Source organism: Anser cygnoides, chromosome 8, assembly GCF_040182565.1.
Source record: "Anser cygnoides isolate HZ-2024a breed goose chromosome 8, Taihu_goose_T2T_genome, whole genome shotgun sequence".
NCBI lineage: Eukaryota > Metazoa > Chordata > Aves > Anseriformes > Anatidae > Anser > Anser cygnoides.
In genome coordinates, this window is record NC_089880.1 from 18,586,848 (window position 1) to 18,608,042 (window position 21,195).

The 21,195-nt window shown below is 47.4% G+C and overlaps 1 protein-coding gene across 5 annotated transcripts in view; it reads left to right on the forward strand.

The window, feature by feature from the left end:
- DDAH1 (dimethylarginine dimethylaminohydrolase 1) overlaps positions 1-21,195 on the forward strand; it is a 97,330-nt gene that overhangs the window by 60,694 nt on the left and 15,441 nt on the right. For 4 of the 5 annotated variants that reach the window (XM_048059284.2, XM_048059286.2, XM_067001238.1 and 1 more), the window contains exons 2-4: positions 18,497-18,596; positions 19,760-19,833; positions 20,421-20,540. In XM_048059284.2, coding sequence (XP_047915241.1) covers positions 18,497-18,596; positions 19,760-19,833; positions 20,421-20,540 — 294 coding nt within the window. Of the gene's footprint in view, positions 1-2,063; positions 2,711-2,791; positions 2,860-18,496; positions 18,597-19,759; positions 19,834-20,420; positions 20,541-21,195 lie in introns of those variants that run through there. The other variant, XM_013177904.3, reaches the window with a different exon arrangement.

The following is a 21,195-nucleotide window of genomic DNA, read 5'->3' on the forward strand; positions in this document are numbered from 1 at the left end:
TTAGGATCATGGAACGTCTGCTGCTGCTGGCTGAGATTCCTGTTCCAGGAAGTACAGAAAGGGATGGAGTTTTGTTTAGATTGCAAGGGTTGTATTTCAACTGAAGATGTGAATTTTTAGTAGGAATATCATATACATGTACAGATGTGTGCCCTTAATATGGAACTATATCGTAAGTTGCATACTCCCTTTATAAAGGTTACTAGTTCATTGGGAATGATGCTGCAGGTTTTTTATTACTGCAGGGAACAGCTCTTACATGGTAATGCCTGCTGAGGGTTGGTTGAGTTCATCCCCGAGAAATATTTCCAGTCTCAATCTAACCATCTTTTAAACCTGGCCCCCCAGAGGCAGAAAGCAGAGCTAAATCATGACATTAGCAAACGCTCTGAAACAGCATGGTGTGTTTGCTGCCCACCTTTCTCTTTCATCCTTCTCCCTGACTCTATTCCAGGACATCTTGTGGAAAAAGGAAAAGCAGTTTCCTTCAGAACTGGCTGTTTTTCTTCTTCCCATAGACCTCCCCCCCTCAAGTTAAACGGGAAAACATAGTATGCGGTATTTCTGCTGCAGAGTTAAATATTGATGAAGATTAAGATGCATTAAATGACTGAGGAAATTCATGGGACAGGAAGAAAAACAAACAAAACCCAGAAAATTAAAAAATGTTCAAGTGTATGAATAGCTCTTTCTCTCTCCACCTTCTGCGTGACTTCCAATGAAATGTTTCAGCATCTTGATGCGAATGTTCCAGCTTCCCGGAGCCGGGGACAAGGAAGTGCTGTACGGCAACAGCTATGGGGGGGAAAATGTTCTGTGCTGTGTTGCTCTTGGACTTCCTCGGAGTATTTTTGTTCCAGATGTTAAACTGTTATTTTTTCAGAAGCCTTGCAGAATTGCCAGAACGCTGGATTTTTTTGAAGGATTTTCCGAACCCCAGCTGATTATCACAACACACAAGAATCCAAACTCGGTCTTGGCTTCGCAGTGCTCCAGCAGCTGCAGCAAATCTGGGGGAAGGCACAGGTTCACGGCGCTGTCACCGGCTGCCCTTGTACGGTCACAGTGGGAGCGCGCAGCCCTGCTCCCCGGCCTCCTGCGATGTGGGATTCGCGGCAGCCCGTGAGCCACGTGCCCTCTCCCAGAGCACCCCGGGCAGGGGCACTGCAGCAGCGTGCTCTAAGACTGCAGCGGGGCAGCTCAGGGTGGAAAAATTACTTCCATCTGCCTTCACTCCAGCAAAGGGTAGCTTGCTCTGAGGCAAAATCAGCCCCTAGCATGTTTTGTTTCTAGATGCAATGATATTTTTTTCACCTGTGGTACATCGTGATGCTGGTGGTGCAGGCAGATCAAGCACTGCTGCTCCCCACCAGAGTGCCAGTGCCCCAGCTCTTCTGCAGCCCCGCTGCTCGCATTCTTCTGAGCCCTTTGATCTTATCCTTGTGGAAGCAGATGGAAAAAATTTCTGGGCTCTGGTTTGTCTATCGAGTGCTGTCCTACTGACTTTCAGTGAGACGTTCTCTCTACAAAAGAAATAACTGTAGAAGCACCTTCTGTTCTGTGCTCCTCTCTTTATCTGCCTGATTTTTGTCCTCGTACACTTACAGGAACTCTCAGCCACGGCACTTTTGCACTTAATGCGTCTCCCCAACACTTGCTGCACCTCCCCTGCTGCCTTTGCTGTGCTCTGAAGGCTGACAGCCCTGTACAGGCAGAAGCCTGCAGCCACCCTAGTGTTAAGGCAGCAGGGAGCTCTGTGCTCAAATTCCTTCCCCTGACCACAGCCTCCTCCTAGAGGCGAAGTCTGCCAGCCGGCCTGGGTGCTCTGCTCTCCTCTGCCAAAGAAAGCTGCGTATTTTGCCAAGCTCATCTGCTTTACCTGGAAGAGGGCGGCTGCTGCTGGCAGAGCAGGAGCCATGGGCAACTGAGGCAGACGGTGAGTGGGTTAGTGTGCTGCAGCTGGTGGTTCTGCCCTGGGTCTCGGGCGGGAGCCTGGTCGGTAAGGACCGTTGTGGCGGTTCCCTGAGTGGCATGGGGGCACCACGCTGCTGCTGTGCCTGGGCTGAGCTGAGGGCTGGTGCCCCACCGGGTGCTGGGCTGCTACCCCATGGCGGCAGAGAGCAGGAGGGCTGGAGGATGGGACCCACTGAACGGGTGGAGGAGAAAGGAGGCTAAGGGATGTCTCTCTTTTTGTAGGGTGTCTCTTCAGTTGGTACGAAGTGGGTGGCAGGAAAAGCTGTGCTCGCTAATCGTGGCTGCAGCAGGAGGGGAAGGGGCTGTGACTTACCCTGTGCCTTGGTGCTCTTGCAGTGTGGGACTGATCCCAACAGTGCTCTTCCCGTGTTGTTTGTTCTTCATAATATTTCATAAAGATTTCTTTGAGTTTGTTCTTGTGTATTACAATTTCCACATGGAGTGTATACAGGAAACTCTTCCAAAGCAAGAGATGAAGTGTGGAGTAAAACCGGCCAGTGAAGGCAGAAGTTTGGCTGTAGAAATACAAACAGCCTTGTCTTCGCAGGAGCAATCCTCCCGAGGAATTGAGCTGGATCCTTGACCATGCTTTGTGAGCGGTAAAGCAAATGCAGCAGTGCCTCAAGACAGCCGTTGGCACCCCTGTGCCACCTCCTGCTGCTCCGGTGGGGCTGGCGGGTTGCACGGGTCTCTGAATATGCGAGGCAACGCTGGGTCTGCAGCAGCAGGCATGAGGGTAAGCCCGTCTCTTAATCGGCGAGATCCTGGATAAGAACCTGGAGGACACTAACGGGGGTTGTTTCTCTTCCCGTTTTAGACCAACAGGAACGGAAATAGCAGCTCCCTGTTCACACACTGATGGATTTTAGCGGTTCTCTTTGAAAGGTACCATTATTCCAATTAAGCAAAAATAACCCCCGAGAAGTATTGGTTATCATAAAATCAAGATGTTACAGTTCAATTGTATTTCCAGACTCCGACAAGCTGCTGGAATGCATGCAGTTTAACTTTCCTCTATGATATAATAGTTTAAAAGAGATCAGGGTACATTTTACCATAGTGTCTAGCAATGTGCGTTTATTCAGACTTTTGGCAGGCAGTTCTGCACACTCTTGCTAAAACTGTGAATCATCCATTGTTGGCCGATTGCACTCCAGTTGCTAAGAGATCTGTCAAGTGCATACTGAGGCTTAATTCTACATTTGCTCTAAGAAGGGCTGAATGTATTAAATTGGAACATGTCACATCCTTCCTAAACAAGTAATTAAGGCGCTGCTATGAGCCTGTCTGAGGGAGAGAAGAGAAGGAGCTGGGAACAGCTGGAAGACGTAACTTGGGCTGGGGTTGGTCCCCTCTGTCTGGGAACGCGAGGCTTACTGCATGCGGAGTTTTCACAACTTGATGCAGAGTGGAAATGGAAAGAGAGGAGGGAGATGTCATTTTGCAATTTTTTTTAAACACTTGTTTTTCAGTGTCCTTATATAAACCTCTTAAAATGATCTAATGCTATTTCACGAAGTGTAATTTTCAGTAATGGAAAGACAAGACGTCAGTGCTTCCCGGGCTGCCTTGCCCCCTGCCCCTCCCAGGCGAGCTCCCTCTCGGTGCTGCTCCTCCCGCTTGCCCAGGGCCTGCTGCGGGCACGGGGCGGTTTGAGGGCAGGCCAGGCCCTGTAACATCCCTGCTTGCCAGCAGAAGTGCCAAGTAAGAGGTGCTGTCAGGTGTCTGTAACCACCTCGCCCATCCTAAATAGCCTCAAGGAGGCCTTTTGCTACCCACAAAGAGAAAATTGATCTGCTCGGTAGCACAGCGTAGCACATCTGTTTCTGTGAGCACACTTATGCCTGTGTGTGGATGTGGGGCAGTGACTAAAAAACTGTGAAAGAAAAAAGCTTCTTAGTAGAGACGTTTGGACTCATCTGTTCCTCAGTTACCTCCCGGGCACTGGCAGCAGTCTGAAAGGAGCGCCTGCCTTGCTCGGCACCTTCTTCCCCCTCACTGAGTGGGGAGGAGGTGGTGCCCAGTCACAGTCTGCCCATCATGGCTTGTCAGTGCGGGCACACGGTGGGCTTCGGGCTCCAGCCTCTTGTCCAGCATCTTCTCCCAGACGGGGCTGCCTGCTGCAGGTTACCTGAGCGATCGATTGCCTGCCTTTTAAACCTTTCCTTGTGTAGGTCTTTGTGAACACTGATGAAGCCCTCTTTTAGTCCACTCCAGTCAGCAAAATAGACTGAGCTCTGACAACCCTGCTTTGTCTGAGGCTTCTGAAATGGCGCCCTCCTCCCCAGCCCTTGGTGCTGGCTGGCGCTGCTCCCAGCGCAGGGACACGGCCCTGCGCAGCGGTGGTGGCACCGTGGGCACTGGGCTGGCTGGGTTCTGCTGCTCCTGGGGGTGCCCCTGCCTGTCTGTCCACAGGCCCCTGAGTCCCGGGGTCACGGCGAGAACCCCCATGCAGGTGATGGCGATCCTCTGCCATGGCTTAAGTTGCAGATTAAAGATGGCCCCAGCTGCTGGCCTGAGGTGCCGCAGGGCTGCATGCATGGGCTGTCCCTACCTGCTGCCACCTCCCTGCTTGTGGCCTGGTTTGTGTGCTGCTGTGTGCTCCTGTGCTCTGAGCAGTCCTGGCTTCCTGCTCCTCGTGTGCTACTTGTGTAACCACTCACCAGGGGGCTTCCTTTTGAAACACACCTGTTCTGCAAGGATTTCCATTAGCATTACATCTTGAGACTAATATGAAGAAATTTTATTTGTATACCTACAGCTGCACCTGGTCTTACACATCTCAGCCTGACATTCAGCACCGTTATTCCTATTGACTGGAGTTATCCTCTCACCTAAAACTGTACCGAACTAGGCAGGATTGATTTTATGTGAACACACGCTGATTGGTATCAGTTATTTTAACCTCCTGCAATTCCCTGTTACTCCCCTGTCAGTCACTTTGCAGTTTGTTCTGGCATCACCATTACGCCATGAACACTGCGCAACCCCTCTTCAGACAGAGAGCACCCTGACCTGCTGTTTTAAAAATGACTTTTAATATCTGCTATTTAATGTCCTCCTGGGTTACAGCTGGATCGAAAGTGACTCTCCATGATGCAATCTGAATATTTAACTGACTTTTTCCCGAAACACAGAGCAAAAATATTTATTTAATGCTCTATCTTTGTGTGAATATTGAAAAATTCACCCTTTCCAGCTAGTAATGAATTAGCACCACTGTTGCTGTTCCTGTTGTTCCTCAGATAGAGAAGCAAAGCTGAAAAAATGTTCTGAATCTTGATTCTGCTGTCCAGAGGCTTTCACCAGGTCCTTTTGCTTTCATAAGTTCCCGTAATTTCTGATATATTTTACTGTAACTTCTTACAATTGTTTTGGCTTTTTTAACTGACTTTAATTTTTCCTCTACGCCGGCTATAAATATCCATTATGTTTGCTTCTTAATCTTGCATGGCGCTCTTTCCCACATGTGAGTGCAGGCTTTCTGGACATTTAGTGACATTTTCATAAAACTCCTGAGCATGCTTATTTCTAGCATGCGGATTTGCTGCTTAATGATTTGTCTTACTACTATTTCAGCTTTGAGAAAATCATGCTTGCGAACATTACTCATTGTGTAGCTGCTTTTGCTTATTAGAGACATCTTGTCTATGAAATCTGTCACTTGTTCAGTGAATTTTACCTTCATCACTTTCTATGCAACTGGAAGAGCATGGAGTATTACCCATATTTGGAACAAAATAACAGGCTTTATAAACTAATATCTGCTACCTGTGCGTTAGGTTTGTCAGGAACACCATCTTCCTGGTCACTGCGATGAGTGGTCTCTGGAGGAGAAGCTGTGTTTCTCCCCCTAGCTGAAGTGAGTATTGAAAAGATGTGGTGCATTCCAGTGTGTTGCAGACATGCTTGATGCCTTCACTTTCTTTTTAACCTGTTAATCTGCTGAAGCTCAAGATAAATAAGCCAAAGAGAAGATCATATTCTTCTTGCTCCGACCCTCCGGACCGTATGTGTTTCTGCAGCTTTTTCTCTCTGCTGTTGTGTAACTACACTTAAAACTCTTCGCCAACCAAAATGGGTAGGAAAACAGGCTTCCTGCCTTTCTCTTCAAGCACTTACTGCTTGCAGGACATCAGAAGCATTCAGCAGTAGATGGAGACGAGTTTTAAAAACACATGCTAACATCTACAAACTATATAGCCATTGTTATCTAAGTTTCCACTTTACTGCTTCACCCACGTATCTGTAAGCATGTGTGATGTGGAGATTCACCACCAGCAGAAGCCCCTTGTACTGTGGAAGCTAAAACATTTCCCATGTCACACATGCTTCTCTGGTTCTTCCTGAAAGTAACCCAGTGATGGTGAGAAGTGAATGAGGAACTCTCGAGCAGTTTAGCTTCTTGGTGGTATGTAATGAGCAAGTGTTGGGGCATCTTCGTTTTCTCTGGCAGGAGGTGCACTAAGGGCTCGATGCAGCAGTCACACACAATCATCGTTAGGCCAGGCGATCCCAGCAATTCCCAAATGCTTGCCCTGTGATGGAGGCGCTATCTCCCTCCTCCCAGTCTGGGCCATGCGTGCATCCAGGGCTGCGGTTCTTGATGGGCTTAGCTGCCCAACGCAGCAGCGATGCTCTCCCCTGGGACAGCAGCTGCTCCTGGCCCCGTGGCTGAAACCAGAAATACCCCCTGAGGAAACATGCTCTTCAGCTCCTCCATGACACATGAGCACGTGAAATGGTTTTCATTTAACTCTTGTGAATGACCCTGCTCCAGCACGAAGCTTGCTTTTTATTTGCTCCAGGTCCTGCAGGTACGTGTGGGCTCTGGCATCGCCGTTGTCTGGGCGTGCTGCAGTTACAAGCTGTCGGGTTACTGCCGCACCTCAGGCGGTTTTGATAACAGCTGGTGAGGTAATCGTTTCCATTTTGTTATGATTTTATAAATTTCAGCCTTTCCCTTTATTTCTAAGCAGCGGCGAGTTTATGTAGTGCTGCATGGGGAAAGGAAAAGCCATCAGGCAGTCTGCTGCATCATCACCTCCTGGCTGTTACTCCAGCAGATGTGCTCCCCCTTCCACCCAAGCCTGGACAGGGGCTGTTCCTGCCTCAGGTCTTCACGCAGCGGTGGGCTCGAGCCGATCTCGTGGCACAGTCATAGCCCCAAGCAGGGGACATGTCGGGGGACTGAGGTGGTTGGAGGACAGGGCTGAGATGTGCTGGCAGCCAAACCTTTGGGAATATCCTGGTCACTTAGCAAAAAAGGAGGCTTGGATGCTGTGAAACGTGGGCACGTGCTGCCTCGGGTACAGCGGGCGTAATTAGGAAATGTGGGTCATCAAATTTAATTAGCCCTGTACAATCTGGCTATGAGTAGTTCTTTCTGGATCTGCTCCTCCTTCAAAGTAGATCTTATTAAATAATACCTTAGCTTAAACCCTAATTTCTAACGTGCATTTAAAAGCCTGCACAGAGAGGTTTCCCTTCCCGAAGTGACTGCAAGACAGAGTGGTAGGATGGCTAGGGAGCTGCGTCTCCTGCAAAGTGCGTGATGAATGGAATTGTTAAGTACATGAAGGGAGACAGCTTTGCAAAGCACATCTCTTTCTAAAGGAGCACGAGGTGTGGTGGTTTCCCTGCGTTTAAAATCCATTTGCATTTTATATTTGTACAAGGCCGAGTCCATACAGCAGCACAATGCAGCAGTAATCTAGTTGCAGGCATGTCAAAGAAATTATTCCTATCAAAACCACAACAGCCCCCTCCCCCATTTCCCTGCTCTTTCTAGCAGAACGTGGCATTTAGCACCGTTAAAAGAACATGGTCTTGCTTGGTGGGGAAGGGAGCACCTGTTAGTGCCTGGAAAGTGGCTTCCTTACAGGAATGCTGATATTTGCGTTCCTGCAGTGATTGTACAAAATATTAAGGACATCTTGGAGGGGGTTCTGACCTCGCTGGGGTCAGGGTTTCACCCTGCCACCTGCCCAGGGTTCGCGTCCCACATTCAGGTCTGACCGTCCCGGTTCCCACCCTTGGCAGATCCGCGTGGGCTTACGCGGGTGATGCCGGCAGGGGTCCGGGCAGCGTCATCCTCTGAGACTTGAAACCAGAGTGACTCGGGCTTATTATAGTCTGCTGCCGTGAGCGTCCCGTGGTGCGGCTCTGCGCCCGCAGCCTCCCCGAGCAAAGGCCTCAGGAGGGCCGGGGGCATGGCATGAGCACACTGGTTTGGAGGTGTGACCCCTGTCTTGTGCGTGTAACCTTCACATAGCGTTTATTACAAAATGGTGCGGTCTGCGTGCGGGTGTTGTGCTTTTAAACCAGCCCCTGCCCGCGAGCTGTGCAGCTCGGCCCTGCAGGTGGCCAGAGGGGGCCCTTAGCGCGGTGCCCCCCTCGCGGAGGTGCGGAGCAGTGCCCGTGGGGCAGCCCAGGGCAGCACCGTGCCTGTGGGGAGCACCAACAGCAACTCGGGGAGCCCCGGGCTCTTCCCACACTGCTGTCAGCCTGCCAGGCAGCACCCTGCAGGCTCGCGGGGAAGGGGGTGTGTGTACGCATGGCTTCCTACCTCATAAATGCGTGCAGTTGGGGAGAGAACGCACCAACCGCTGTGTTTCCTCGCGTGCTCTTTGCTTCTGTGCTCGCTGCTCTGTTCTCGTCTCCTCTTGGTGCTGGCAGCCTCAGAGGGGGCAGCCTGTAAAAGCAGCTCGTGTGAGCCGGGCTCTTCCTCCGCCTCGGTCGGGTTGAGTTGAACGCATCGTAGCCAGAGATGGGCAGTTACTTACGCTTGCTGCGGGTTTTCTACTAGAGCATAAGCATTTGTTAAAACCTGTCAGTGTTGTGTTAGACCACTTCAGGTTATTTTCGGGTTGAAGTGTCACAGCTAGCGCTGCGATGGCCCATTTGTTCAGCGGATCACTTCTAGTTTACTTACTGGTACCGAGGTACATCGATTTTTGACTACTCTGACTGTTGTTATGTCTTCAAGGATTTAATTCCATTTTACGTGTTTCAGCAGATTTCTGTGTTCCTTCTTGGATGACACTTCTCAGACAGCAGAACTTTCCTGGAACTATTTGGGGAAGGAAAATGGTCAGAACTCACATTTTCTGCTGTTATTGTGGTTATCTGTCTATATGCTTCAGGACACTCTTGCAGGATGTATTAGCGTAGCTAAAATAAGACCGTCAAGTCAACTTCTGTAAAAGCATGAATGAAACCTATTATTAGAGGGGGAAAAACACTGGGTTAGTATAACCTCTGCCCGTGGGGCCCTCGTTATAAAATAACAAGGGAGCAACCGGATGTTTCTCAGTGAAAGGTCAGTTATTGAGTGAATTTAATGCGAGCAAAAATATTCTCTTTGCCTGGGGCGATGGTCGTTGCTCCTCCTGGGCTGGCTCCAGGGGACTCTGCTTCTCCTCGCTGCCATCCGCAGCACGTGGACCTGCCAGTGACCACTGGGTCTTCTCTGTGGCTCCCCACCAGACAGGTGAGGTAGGGCCAGATCTTCCTGAAGATCCTCTGCCATTCGTGCAGCTGAAGTCCTCGGAGTGCTCGGTGCCTGCCTTGTCTGGGTGATGGGAAGGGGATTTGGATCTGGATGGGAACAACTGCTCCAGGGCCCTGCTGGGACGGAGCTGGGTGGGAGCCACCTCTCAGCAGGGTAACGTTAGCTAGTATAAAGGGAAACTTCTAAACCCTCTTCTGAGAAGGAGGTTGAGATGCTTTTAGAAGTTACAAAATTTGGAGTCCTCTTGGCAAAATGACACGCACCCAGCAAGATCAGAAGGCAGTCTGCCCACGTCTTGACAATTAACTGTTAGGAATCTCAGCAAAATCTGCTTTAATGCAAAATAAACACTCTTGGAGTTTTTTTGTTTGTTTTTTTTTTTGTTGTTTTGAAGTCTTTTATATTTATTTTGGTTGTTAAAACTAAGATTCGGTGAAGAGAGGAGGAAATGAGTTGCTGAAATGAAAATGCAGCTGAGCAAACCCGACGGGGCACTTGGGAGCCCCAGAGGCCATTCCTCTGCAGGAAGCCCCAGCAGTATTTACTACTGCATCCAAACTGGGAGCACCTCATTCAAGAAGTTACTATATGTATGTAATATATATTGTCCTGGTTGAGGCGTAATTATTTTTCACTTCTTTAGTGTAGATTTTCCTTTAAAAAGAGTTCCCTACCTTAAAATAAGTGGAGTATTATCCTTGCCAGAGATCTTTCAGCCTCTTTAGAATAGGGCATTTAGATGGCTTGGGACAAAGTAAGCATGGTGAATGCTCGGTGTCAAGTCATGAACAAATGGCACAGAAACATTAGTACAGTACAGAGTGAAACCTGACAACTCGCCGTTAAAGGGAAGGAATGCTACTGTATGGTTCGATTGTGATCAACTTATCTTCAAGTGGGTTTATTAGCAATTTAATGGAATATTGGTTATTCAAGAGCCATAATAGCCCTGGCTGAAATGTCCCTTCTGCTCGGTTTTCCCATAGCCTGTGGAATGAGCAGAATGTGACAGTCGAGCTTTCAACAGGCTTCATGAATTTTAAATACTTTTCAGCTGTGAAATGGGGCACATGGCGTGTGGTCAACAGTGGACAAGAAGCTGGCAGCCGCTGTGGGTATTATGGGATATTGAGTGTCTGGGAGATAATGAATGCTTGGCTTATCCAGGTGCATTCTTGGCCCACTGTGCATGTCCAGGCAGAGTGGAAGATATGTCTCTGTCCAACCTTTAACAATTGATCATTTTGTAATTGTAAGCAGAAAGTATTTAGAACGTTACTTTCTCAGCATGCCTGTGTACGACTTAAATTTCATGTCATCATCTTTATCCAGCAAAATCTTCGCTGCTTTTCTGTGGCAATGCATTCATGCTGCTTAAACTTTTCCACTAACCTGATTTTATGCTTAGTAGATCTTAGCGAGCCTTTTTTTCTAGTGACTTTAAATCTCCATCTTTTTAAGCATTCTTTTTTTTTTTTTGCTGTCAACGATTTATACTCGACTGAAATTATTTCCACTCGCTGTGGGTTGAAATTTCAGCCTTTTTCTAGTAAGCAAGCAGATCGCTGGCTCCTGTCTTGTGGGAAATGGTGTCCCTACATTTCAAAGGCTAAGTGTTGTAAGAGAAAGGGGAAAGCCAGGCGTCCTTTACTACTGGTGAGCTGTGTAGAGTTGTTCTCATGTGCTTCAGTTCTGCTTAGCTGTTAAAACATGACACGCTTCAAGGACATCCCGTTTAGCGGTGTTTTAACTGTATGTATAAATCTAACTACAATGAATTTGTTGCAGATCAGTTGAATAATAGTGGTCGAGGGTAGAGTTTTTCCACAGTGTGTTTCATCTCTTGTCTATGTAGCAATTTGAAGGATTTTTGGTCGTTTTACATCTACATAAATCTATTTCTATAGGCATCACGAAAAACACCTAGTGTAAAACAATCAAGTCCCAAATGGATTTTTAGTAAAGTTTTAAAATCATAAAATATCAGTGAAGATAGAATATCCAGACTATTGTTTGTTTATTGTTATCAGTTCCTCCTGTTGCAGTTTCTCTGCCGCGGGATGGGCATGAGATTAGATGGTGCCTGCTGCACTGGTGAAAGGTTGCATTTGTGTGGGGGGGGGGGGGGTGCGAGCAGATGTGGCCCCAGCATTTGGGGCACCTGCAGGAGGAGGTTGCCACAGGACCTCCTGAGACGTGCCGGGCTGGGGCTCTCCTGATGTGCAGCTGAGGAGACTTCAGTGACACGAAGCCCTGGAGGCCACCTTCTACTTTCTGCTCCTCCTCCATGAGCTGGTCCCTCCCGGTGCCTTCCACGGTCCAGTTCTTTGGGTATTTCCTCTTCCCCGGCCATTCCTAGTCATGCTGTGCTTAACCTGATCTCAGGGTGCTCTAAGGGCGATGGACATTGAGCACCAGGTACGTCAGTTCTAGGTACACAGTTTGAGACTATTTCAGTAGTAGTGGATTTGGATCCATAATAAGCAGCGTGTGGGCAATAATGAACGGGGTAATTATCCGTGTGGCCCTTTCTGAACTCCGTGGTTCAGGAACTACCCAAACCCTGCCAAAAGCTGTACCTGTACCTGGTAGGCTTTGTGACAAGCTATTTTCTGCTCGAGGACATAGCTTGGGAATACCTCGGTGTGCCTTCTTGTCCCCACTGTGGCCTTGTCCGCGTGAGGAGAAGTGGTCACGGGTGAGGGGGAGGAAGGAGCCCACGTGCAGGCCTGGCCCCACAGCTCCACATTGCTAGGGCACTGAAGGGGCAGGGTTCACTAAAACCCCTGAAAAGGGAAAGCCCTGAAAAGGTTTTTCTGGGTGTTCTGAAGCAGCACCGTGTTGTCCACACACAGCGACGTGAGGTCTGGTTTGGGCACGTTGTGCTCTGGGGGCTCTGAACTGAGCAGTTTGGGTGGGTTCGGTAGGGGTACCTCAGGCACACGTACCCCGTGTCACCCCGTAACGTGGTGCCAAGCAGCTAGCTGCAGGTCTTCACCTCGCCTCCCCTTCCTGAAAGAGGGGGGGGGTGGACACAAAGGCCCTGCGTGGGTGGAAAGGGCAAAGAATCACTTGCCAAGGCAGACTGCAGTCCTTCAGCTGGCACGGGAGGCGATGGCAGGTACAGGGCGTCCTTACCAGGCTGTGCTGGAGCCTGTTTGCTGTGACGGAGCTGATGTTACTTGTCTTGCACATAACTCTTCTGTGATTTGATCTGCTTCGAAGAGCAGCTCTGGAGCGTCTTGTTCTTCCACTGCTTCCCGGCTGACGTCTCAAAGCCAGGGCCTTTTCTGGTGTCAACAGAGCTGGAAACAGGAGTCGGAAACTCTGCCATAACCCACATCCCACTGATTTGTGAGATCAATACGCACTAGGGTGTGTATCTGACCTATTTAAAGCAAGAAAATAACCAGTACTGGGTTATTCTTTAAAAAAAAAAAAAAAAGCTCAAAACTATTACAGTGCTGCTTTATTTTCTTTGAAGCCTCTGCAAGCCCAGAATGGCAGTGCTTATCATCGGGGGGAGACAGACTTTCCTCATGTCCAAACAGCAGATTCAGACAGGCGAGGATCTGGATCAAGACCAACACTGGTATCTGGTTTTGCAAAACTGAAGTCTACCCTTCCCTGGCCCCGGATTTGTCCCTCTCTATTTATAGTCCTCACTCGGAGCCTTGCTGAAAAATGCATTATATATTGACAGTGGCACTTCGTGAACTCGGAACTAATGGCTCCAGAAATAGTCACCTCAGAGATATCGTAGCCCAAATTTTGCATATATTGAGTCTGACATTTGCTTTGCATGGCTATAAATGACAGTTTAAAACACAATGAAGTGGAGACTGAAATCCAATAATTGTGATTTACCGTGCTGAAGAAATTGGTGGTGGATGTAAAATTTCAGGAGACAATGCAGTAGTGTTTCTTGGGCTGCGAGTCCTTTCTGTTAGGGCTGCGGTCTCCAGAGAACCGAGCTGTTAGCACTTAAAGCTGAACTCTGCTGTTTCAGAAACCTAATTTAATATCTGGTTCATAGGATGATCTTCTGCTTTCTGAATCTCTTTGCATCCTTTCATTTGAAATGGATCCGCAGACATCTCTCTTTCACTGAGAGCTCGGAGACAAATGCAGACGGGTAATTGGAGTCATTAAGGAACGCTTCATTGGGTACCACGCGCAGCTTCTGCCCAGATCCAGCTGTGCCCCTGCACCCAGTGGCATTTCAGAGCCTCAGGGATGCGCTGCCTAAGTCCCAGCACCCAGCCCAGGTGTTAGCCAGGCATCTTTTCTGCTGGCCTCTTCGCTGGGATGAGCCATGGTTTGTAGCGGAGTGCTCAATGCTGGCTTCAGGCCCCTCTTGCAAAATCATTTCCTTGTTTCCACTGTCCCTCGAAAAGATCATTTCCTTCTTATTGTCAATAACATAAATCTCATAATGTGGTTAGCGCACAGAATACCAGTAAATAATTAAGGAAACAGCCTCTGTTTGGAGTGCATCAAATAGTAATATAGAGAAGGAAAAATCCCAGCACATCAGTTACAGTAATTGGTGGAACCAGCAGTCCGGCGGGTAATGAGCTCCATTTGTAAAGCACGAGGAAATTAGATTCTTATAAATGTCAAACGCAGTTATTGTCCTCTTTCCTTGAAACAGAACTGAGCTGGCTGAAGTCCATTGTCTCTCCATCAGCTTTGTTATGGATTAGACACATCCCGTCTCACACCAGGAATGTGCTTATTAGAAAAAATATCACTACACAAAGCATACAAGCTTTAACACTCATCTGATGTACTAATGGCTACGTTTACAATAAAACCCAATATTGTGTTACAAACCTTAGGCTGACCTGAGATAATACGATACAGGAATCTTAAGCGATACAGATGAGTGTTTTCTTTGTGCGATACAATTCTGACTACCTGGGGTTTTATTTTTCAAATAAAGGAGATAAAGTGAGGGAAGGTGACTTTTCTTTTTGGCTATTTTGAAAAAAATAAATGATAATTCTTCCTCATAGTGAATACACTTGTAGTCAGTTCATGTCTAAACGCTTAATGTATTTTACAGCTGTCTCCTGGGTAACGTGGCTTTACAGAAGACTTTGTCCGTCTACCTTTCTTCAGTTCTTTCCTGGGAAAAAAAGCAAGAGGTGGTTATGCATTCAAAATCAAAGCTAGCTCTGTGACTTAGTCTTTAATTCATTGTAAAATCCCACCAATATGCATTAAGACTTCATGCTTCAGAAGAACTGGGATCGGTTGCTTTGGGAGAACAAAACACAAGGAGGATAGAGGGCTCTGTACGAACCCGTTTCCTGCATCCCTATTTTGAACTTTTCACTTGAGGATAATGATCGCTTGTCCCTCATCAGCTAGAGATGGCACCTTGTGTTCTCTCTGCGCAGGAGCTGCACTGAGAAGTGGCACAGTCCTTCCTCATTTGGGAACGCTTTCACGAGGGCTCAAGGATGGAGCCAAGCTCTTGATTCCCTTTTGCAATAGTGAGATACAGACTCAAGTAACTTGCATGGACTTTACCACCTATTAACCCCGTCGCTGAGTGATGCAGGTCGGGTGTCTTTGGTGGCGAGCACTTACCCTGAACATGCTGTATCGGAGAGCCTGCTGGGGACTGCAGCGTTGCGTTGAAGATGTCAGTGTGGTGGGGGTGATGCAAGTCTGCGCTCTCCCTGTGCATGAAAATCAACTACGTGCAAAAGCAGAAGGGCTGGTCATTTTTGGTTTTGTTTTTCCAGGATCCTGTATTTACAAATCCTCTTTTCCCAGTAGTCTTTTTTGATAATGCTAAGTCTTCCCTCTGATCTTCTGTGTCTCAGTTTGTGCTCCTTCTTCCATTTCTGCTTCTACTGAATGAAGCTCCTGGTGTTGTTCGCATAAAAAACCAACAGTAACTTGAGACTTCTTTTTATTTTACGTAAGCTGCGGATATTGAAAGAGATTCCTAGTATATGTCACCAGATGTGTGAACAGCACTTTCCAATTAAAACTCTAGGAAATTTTACTGGTTGCTTAAAAACCCCACAAAATAGAGAACCATAAACTTGAATTCATAAACACCCATGATGGAAAAAAGATCCAGCTATTTACATGGCAGTCATTTTATTTGTTTAAATTTGGTTTTGTAAGTTAAAATGAGCACAGCCCTGGGAGAAAAACATCTTGAGCATTTTATGTATATCTGCAAGGCTTGGAACAATCACAGAGCAAATTAAACTGGTTTTCGGTGATTTTGGACAACTTACAGATGTGATAACTTTCCTTAATGTCTGTGCCACAGCTGCATCAACCCCTGCAAATTAAATAAAGAAACAATTCGAGGCATCTCTGACGTAGCCTGGTGGTTAAATTGTGATCAGCGCCTGGTAATTAAAATGCACATGGCTGAAATGACAACTCTGAACTCGGTATTTACCTTTCACTGTCCTCATTAGCCGGGCCCTTTGCTTAATTGGTCCTCTAGCAGAAGGGCTCCGAGCCCGTGCTGGCGCAGGGCCTGGGTGCTGCTGCCTGCCCCGTGGAGCTGTGGACACGCTCCGGCCTCGTTACCTGCAGCCACCTCCCTGCTCGCCTCTGCGAGGTGACTGCTGGCTTCGGGGCTGCTTCTCAGGGCAGTGCAAGAGTTCGCATCGCTGCAGTGCTCAGGTCAAATTCCCACCTGCCAGGGGGAGCCCAGGTGGAGCTCTGGTCTCAGATGCACCCACCCTGGGTCTTTTGTACCCCCTCGCCTAGTCAAGATGTGTGCTGCTTTGCTCTCCTCATTAATGTCTCCTTCTGACCATTAAATGTGTTAAAACAATGGACACGAGCTTTCTGCCAGCCCGCCTTGCACCAAGGCTCATCCAGGTCCTCCCTGTTCCCCCTCTCTGTAGATTGCACAGACGTTGCCCCTCTCAGATGCCTTCCTGTGGCAAAGGGGAACTTCTGCTTTTGGCTCTCCCTGCAGAAGGGAGGTAGGGCAGGTCTGTGCTGCCCTAATGCCCGGCGTAGGTGTGCGAGGGTATCCTCGTGCCCAGCCTTTAGTTGGCTGGTCCGCTTTGCTCTGGCACAACGCAGTCAGTTTGTGTGCTCTTGGCCTGGGAGCCTTCCTGTAGCATGGCACAATGGTATTATGCCCTGTATTATCCTTTCTTCTTTGGGGGTCTCACAGTTCATAAGCGCCAGCATGATACACACAGCTGGGCTTCACAGGCAAAAGAAATCTTGGTATCAGAGAGCACACGGATGTTAAGAAAGGTTGCAGGTTTTGTACAACAGACCGTTTTCCAATTGTAACTCAGCTGCTTCACATTGATTTTTAAAATACCACATGGGTCCAGTCCTCCTCTTAAACCTAATTTTAAAGATCACTGGAGATGGAGCAGCAGGACCAAGAAAGGTGAAGCTTACTGCTATGCCTGGAGACTTGAGTGCAAAGATGAAGTCATTCTAGCATCAAGTGAAAGACAGGATCAAAAAGAAACATCAGTAGCTGTAAAGGATGTGCCTCAGGCTCGCTCCAGACTGCGTGACAAAGCAGGGAGGACAAGTCCCTCGGTCTGGGGAAGCTCCTGGGTGCAGCTCTGTGTTGCCGTTTAACCTGTGAGTGTGCTGCAGGTGGCGCAGAGACCTGCCTTCATCCCACTCAGCCTCGAACCGAGCCTCGTGCTTCAGCAGTGTGCTTGTGCTTTGTCTGTAAAGTGACTGGGCAGTGCGAATGGGCTAGAGGAAGAGGTACCTGCAAAGAGCACATCGGATCCTTGGTAAGATGCCGACCCCGGTGCATCCCTTACATCCCTACGTCAGCTGCCTGGCAGTCCCTGCAGACCAGCCTGCTCTGCCGGCGCTTCAGGGCTGGGGGGGCGACACAGGTGCCAGGTAACTGAGTTGTGGAAAATGAGCAGCAAAAGTGGGCTTAGGTGGACTGCATCTGCCCCTTCCCTTATTCCCTGAAGTCAGCACTGCTCCTATGAAGGCCCGACAGCCGTGCAACTTGCTGCAATTGCTCTGAGACTGCTTTCCCTGCTGTGACAGGCGTGGCTGGGGGCCCAAGTCGCAGTGCTGCCAGCATTGCCACTGTTGGTGCGTGGTGCTGCAGGACAGCTACTGTGTCACCTATTTTAGCTTCCCGTGTTTCGTCTAGAAATGCTTAATGTAGCGTGTTAAAAAGGTAACGGACATACAAAACTCAGCGCTGTCTAACAGGCCCTCGCTGCATCTTCCACGTATTAATGCTCTGGTTAACCACGGCGAGGCGGTTTCGCTGAGCACGGAGGTGCTGCCGTGCGGGACCAGAGTTTGCACGTTCCTGTGGATGAGGCAATATTCACGCTGATATTTTGCCAGGCGTAGTCATAAGCTTTGGTGAGCTGTTGGTTGTGTGTGGGTGCTTCTTTTGGATTACAGGGCACCAAGACAATGGTGCTTGAACATAACGCGCGTTAACCCCTCTTACGGATGGCCTAAGACATGACACTGTGGGAGCAGCTTCTGCACTCAGCATCCTTAGCAGCCCTCATGGGACAGAAGAAACACGGGAAAGCTGAACTCCCCAGTTGTGTTCCGGACACCGGTCAGTGGGAAGAGGGCTGGGGCAGCCCTGGGCTTCCTGCCACGCACACGGCCTCGCAGCGAGCAGCCGCACGGACAACAGGCAGAAATGAGAGATGCACAGAGACACACCGAAATGACAGGTCTTGCGGTGCTCTAGTGTGGTAGCTTAGAAATGCAGGGGGAACTAGTTCTCAGGAAAGCTGGAAAACTATAGAGAAAATGGACACACAATGATTTCAGTTTTTTTCTCTGACTGAAGGGAGGTTGACACAAGGACGCAAGGGGCTCTGCTGTCCATCTTGCTCTTGGTGTGTTAAAGAGCTTTGATTTTTATTAAAGATATGCATTTCAGGTAGGGTTTGAGTTGTGTTTGGTTTTTGTGTTCTTGTTTTGTTTTGTTTTTTTAAGTTTTTCAGTGATACAGACAAAGTCTGATCTAAACAACTTTTTCTTACACAGGTTGAAGCCATGAAGAGAGTACTAGAAAGTCTTAACCTCAATATAGTAGAGATGGTCGATGAAAATGCAACCTTGGATGGCGGAGACGTCTTATTTACAGGTACAGTGGTAGTAAATTTGTTGTTTAAATATTCCAGCTGCCTAGAAGACAGCATGTTATCTGTTGTCTGCGTAACAAAATGTTGTTCACGTGGCTTGTTAAATCAGTTGTTTGCTGAATGTCACACAGGTAGCTGAGAGATTAATTTTCAGTGCAACCCTCAATGTCCTGCCTAATGTCTCAGTAAATGAAGTAGCAGTACACACAGTACAAAGAGCAGTACTGTGCATACAAATTTTATTTTAGCTTGTAAAATGCCAATAAGAAAAATGCTTTCAATAGTCAGCTGCCTGCAGTTGTTTCATATTTCTTATTACAAGCAGCTATGCTCACACAGACTCATTTTCAGGAATTGTGAGGGCTTGATGCAGACAATTGTCACTGGTTCAACGAATCAAATACAAGAAGTGCATTTTAGTTTATGCAGAAAGTGGCGGAGTTGCCTGCCAGATGTCATGTGCTAGACAACTTATATGCATGGTTGACTTCAAGGATGAAGATCCTGACAGTGTTTTTTGTGTCATTAAGCCCATTAGGCATTTTCTCACATCAGCTGCGTATACGCTTGCTCCCCACCTGCGCTGAATGAGCCTGTTCATTTTGATCAGCATCACAGCAGACTGGCTGCTTGCCTTAGCTCACAGAGGGGAAGGAAGGGTCTCAGAAGAGGCAGGCCAAGAAGGAAGGCCTTTCTAACGCAGCGCAGATCCAGCACCGATTGATTTCCTCTGGAGCTTGAGGGTGCCAGCATCTGCAGAGCTGCCTTGAGACCAGAGGAAATCTCAGAGGGAGGGGGAAATGGTCAATCAGCACTGTACTAATCCAGCCCAGCTGTTCTCTTTCCTGAGTCAATGACCATTGCAGGGCTTTAGGAGAGGAAGCTATTTATGCTCCTAGCAAAACACATCTTCTGGAAAAAGATAATTGCTTTAAATTATCGGCTCACGATTGCAGGTTGCATACGTTTAAGCTGAATTTTCAGCTTTACTATTTACTAAGAAGAGAAAGATAGGAACTTATATTAAAGATTGCCTCAAAATGTCTCTAAAGTTGGCCTGGTTTAAAATCTGCTTGTTTGACAGAAGAGCTGATGTGATTTTATTTTTTTTTCAGCTTAAAAAAAAAAAGCTGTAATTGTTTTGTGCTTCATTTTTTCATTCCAGGCAGAGAATTTTTTGTGGGTCTTTCCAAGCGGACAAATCAACGTGGTGCAGAAATTCTGGCTGACACGTTTAAGGTTTGTAAATTCATTCATGCCACAGGAAATACAAGCTATCATCCGTTGGATCAGTTGAAAAATTATACTGGACAAGACACTTGTCATACTCTTAAGTGCTTTGTTTAGAATTTCTTTTTAAAAAATGCAGAAGTTAATGAAAAGGTTTGAACGTCCTTTAAAGAGACAGATGATGAAGTTAGATCTGAAGTGAGGGATCACTGCATAAAAGTAATTTGGAGAGTGGGAGGCTGTTATTATCTGAGAGCATATTGACATGTTCTTAATGTTCTCATGTATCAGCACCATGCTCTTAATGCTCGTCCCTGGAGAGTTTTTATGTACATACTGTTTAATTACGCATTTTAATGCATTGCTTTACAGTTGCAACAATAGTATTATGAAACATGTTCTGGATTTTACTCTAGTGCATAAGACACGCTGGTCCAGAGAGGTATGTTGTACTTAAACAGTTGACAGTATGCCCCGGGACATGTTGCTATTGTTAATTTGCAGAGAGTACAATTAATTATCGAATGTCTCAATATAATTATGAAAATAGGACAGATTAAGAATAATTATAGCAACCATTCTTTGATCCCGTACAGGATTATGCTGTCTCCACAGTCCCTGTTCATGATTCTTTGCACCTGAAGAGTTTTTGCAGCATGGCTGGACCAAACCTGATTGCTATTGGATCAAGTGAAGCTGCACAGAAAGCCCTCAAGGTAAAGCACGTAAGAAAATTTTCTTTAACCAGCAAACTTGGTTTGTTTGTTTTTAATCACTGCTCAAGGTTGCTGGAATTTTAAAATAGATATAGATCAGTGAAATAGGAAATCAGTACGTGTTTATATCAGGTAAGAGAACAGTGACATTAATTTAGCTTAAGCTATCTACATTAAATTATAAAATGGAATACGCAGGTTATTATTTACAGTTTTGTTGATTGAATGTGACAGGTTGGTGATAGGAGGGAGGAAAGAGATACTATCAAGGCAGCAGGAGATGCTTGAGCAACCTGGTCTAGTGGAAGGTGTCCCTGCCTGTGGCTGGGGGTTGGAACTGGAGCTTTAAGGTTCCACCCAACTCAAACCATTCTGTGATTCTGTATTTACTTCAGATGTTGCTGTGAGAATATGTGGCTTTTAAAATTGCCGGAAGAGAAGTAAAAGGTTTGGCTTGAAGGAGGAGGGAAAGGGGCATGGTCCCTGTTGTAAAGGTGGCCTGTGTGTACGTTTTTTCAGTGTAGGATTTCTGGATAAAATCAGTATGTAACTCCAGCCACAGGGACTTGGGCGCAGGACTCCCCATCCCTCCATTGGGTGGCTGCAGAGTCAGGTTCCTTTCTGCTCACTTTTTCCTCCCTGCTCACATCAGGCT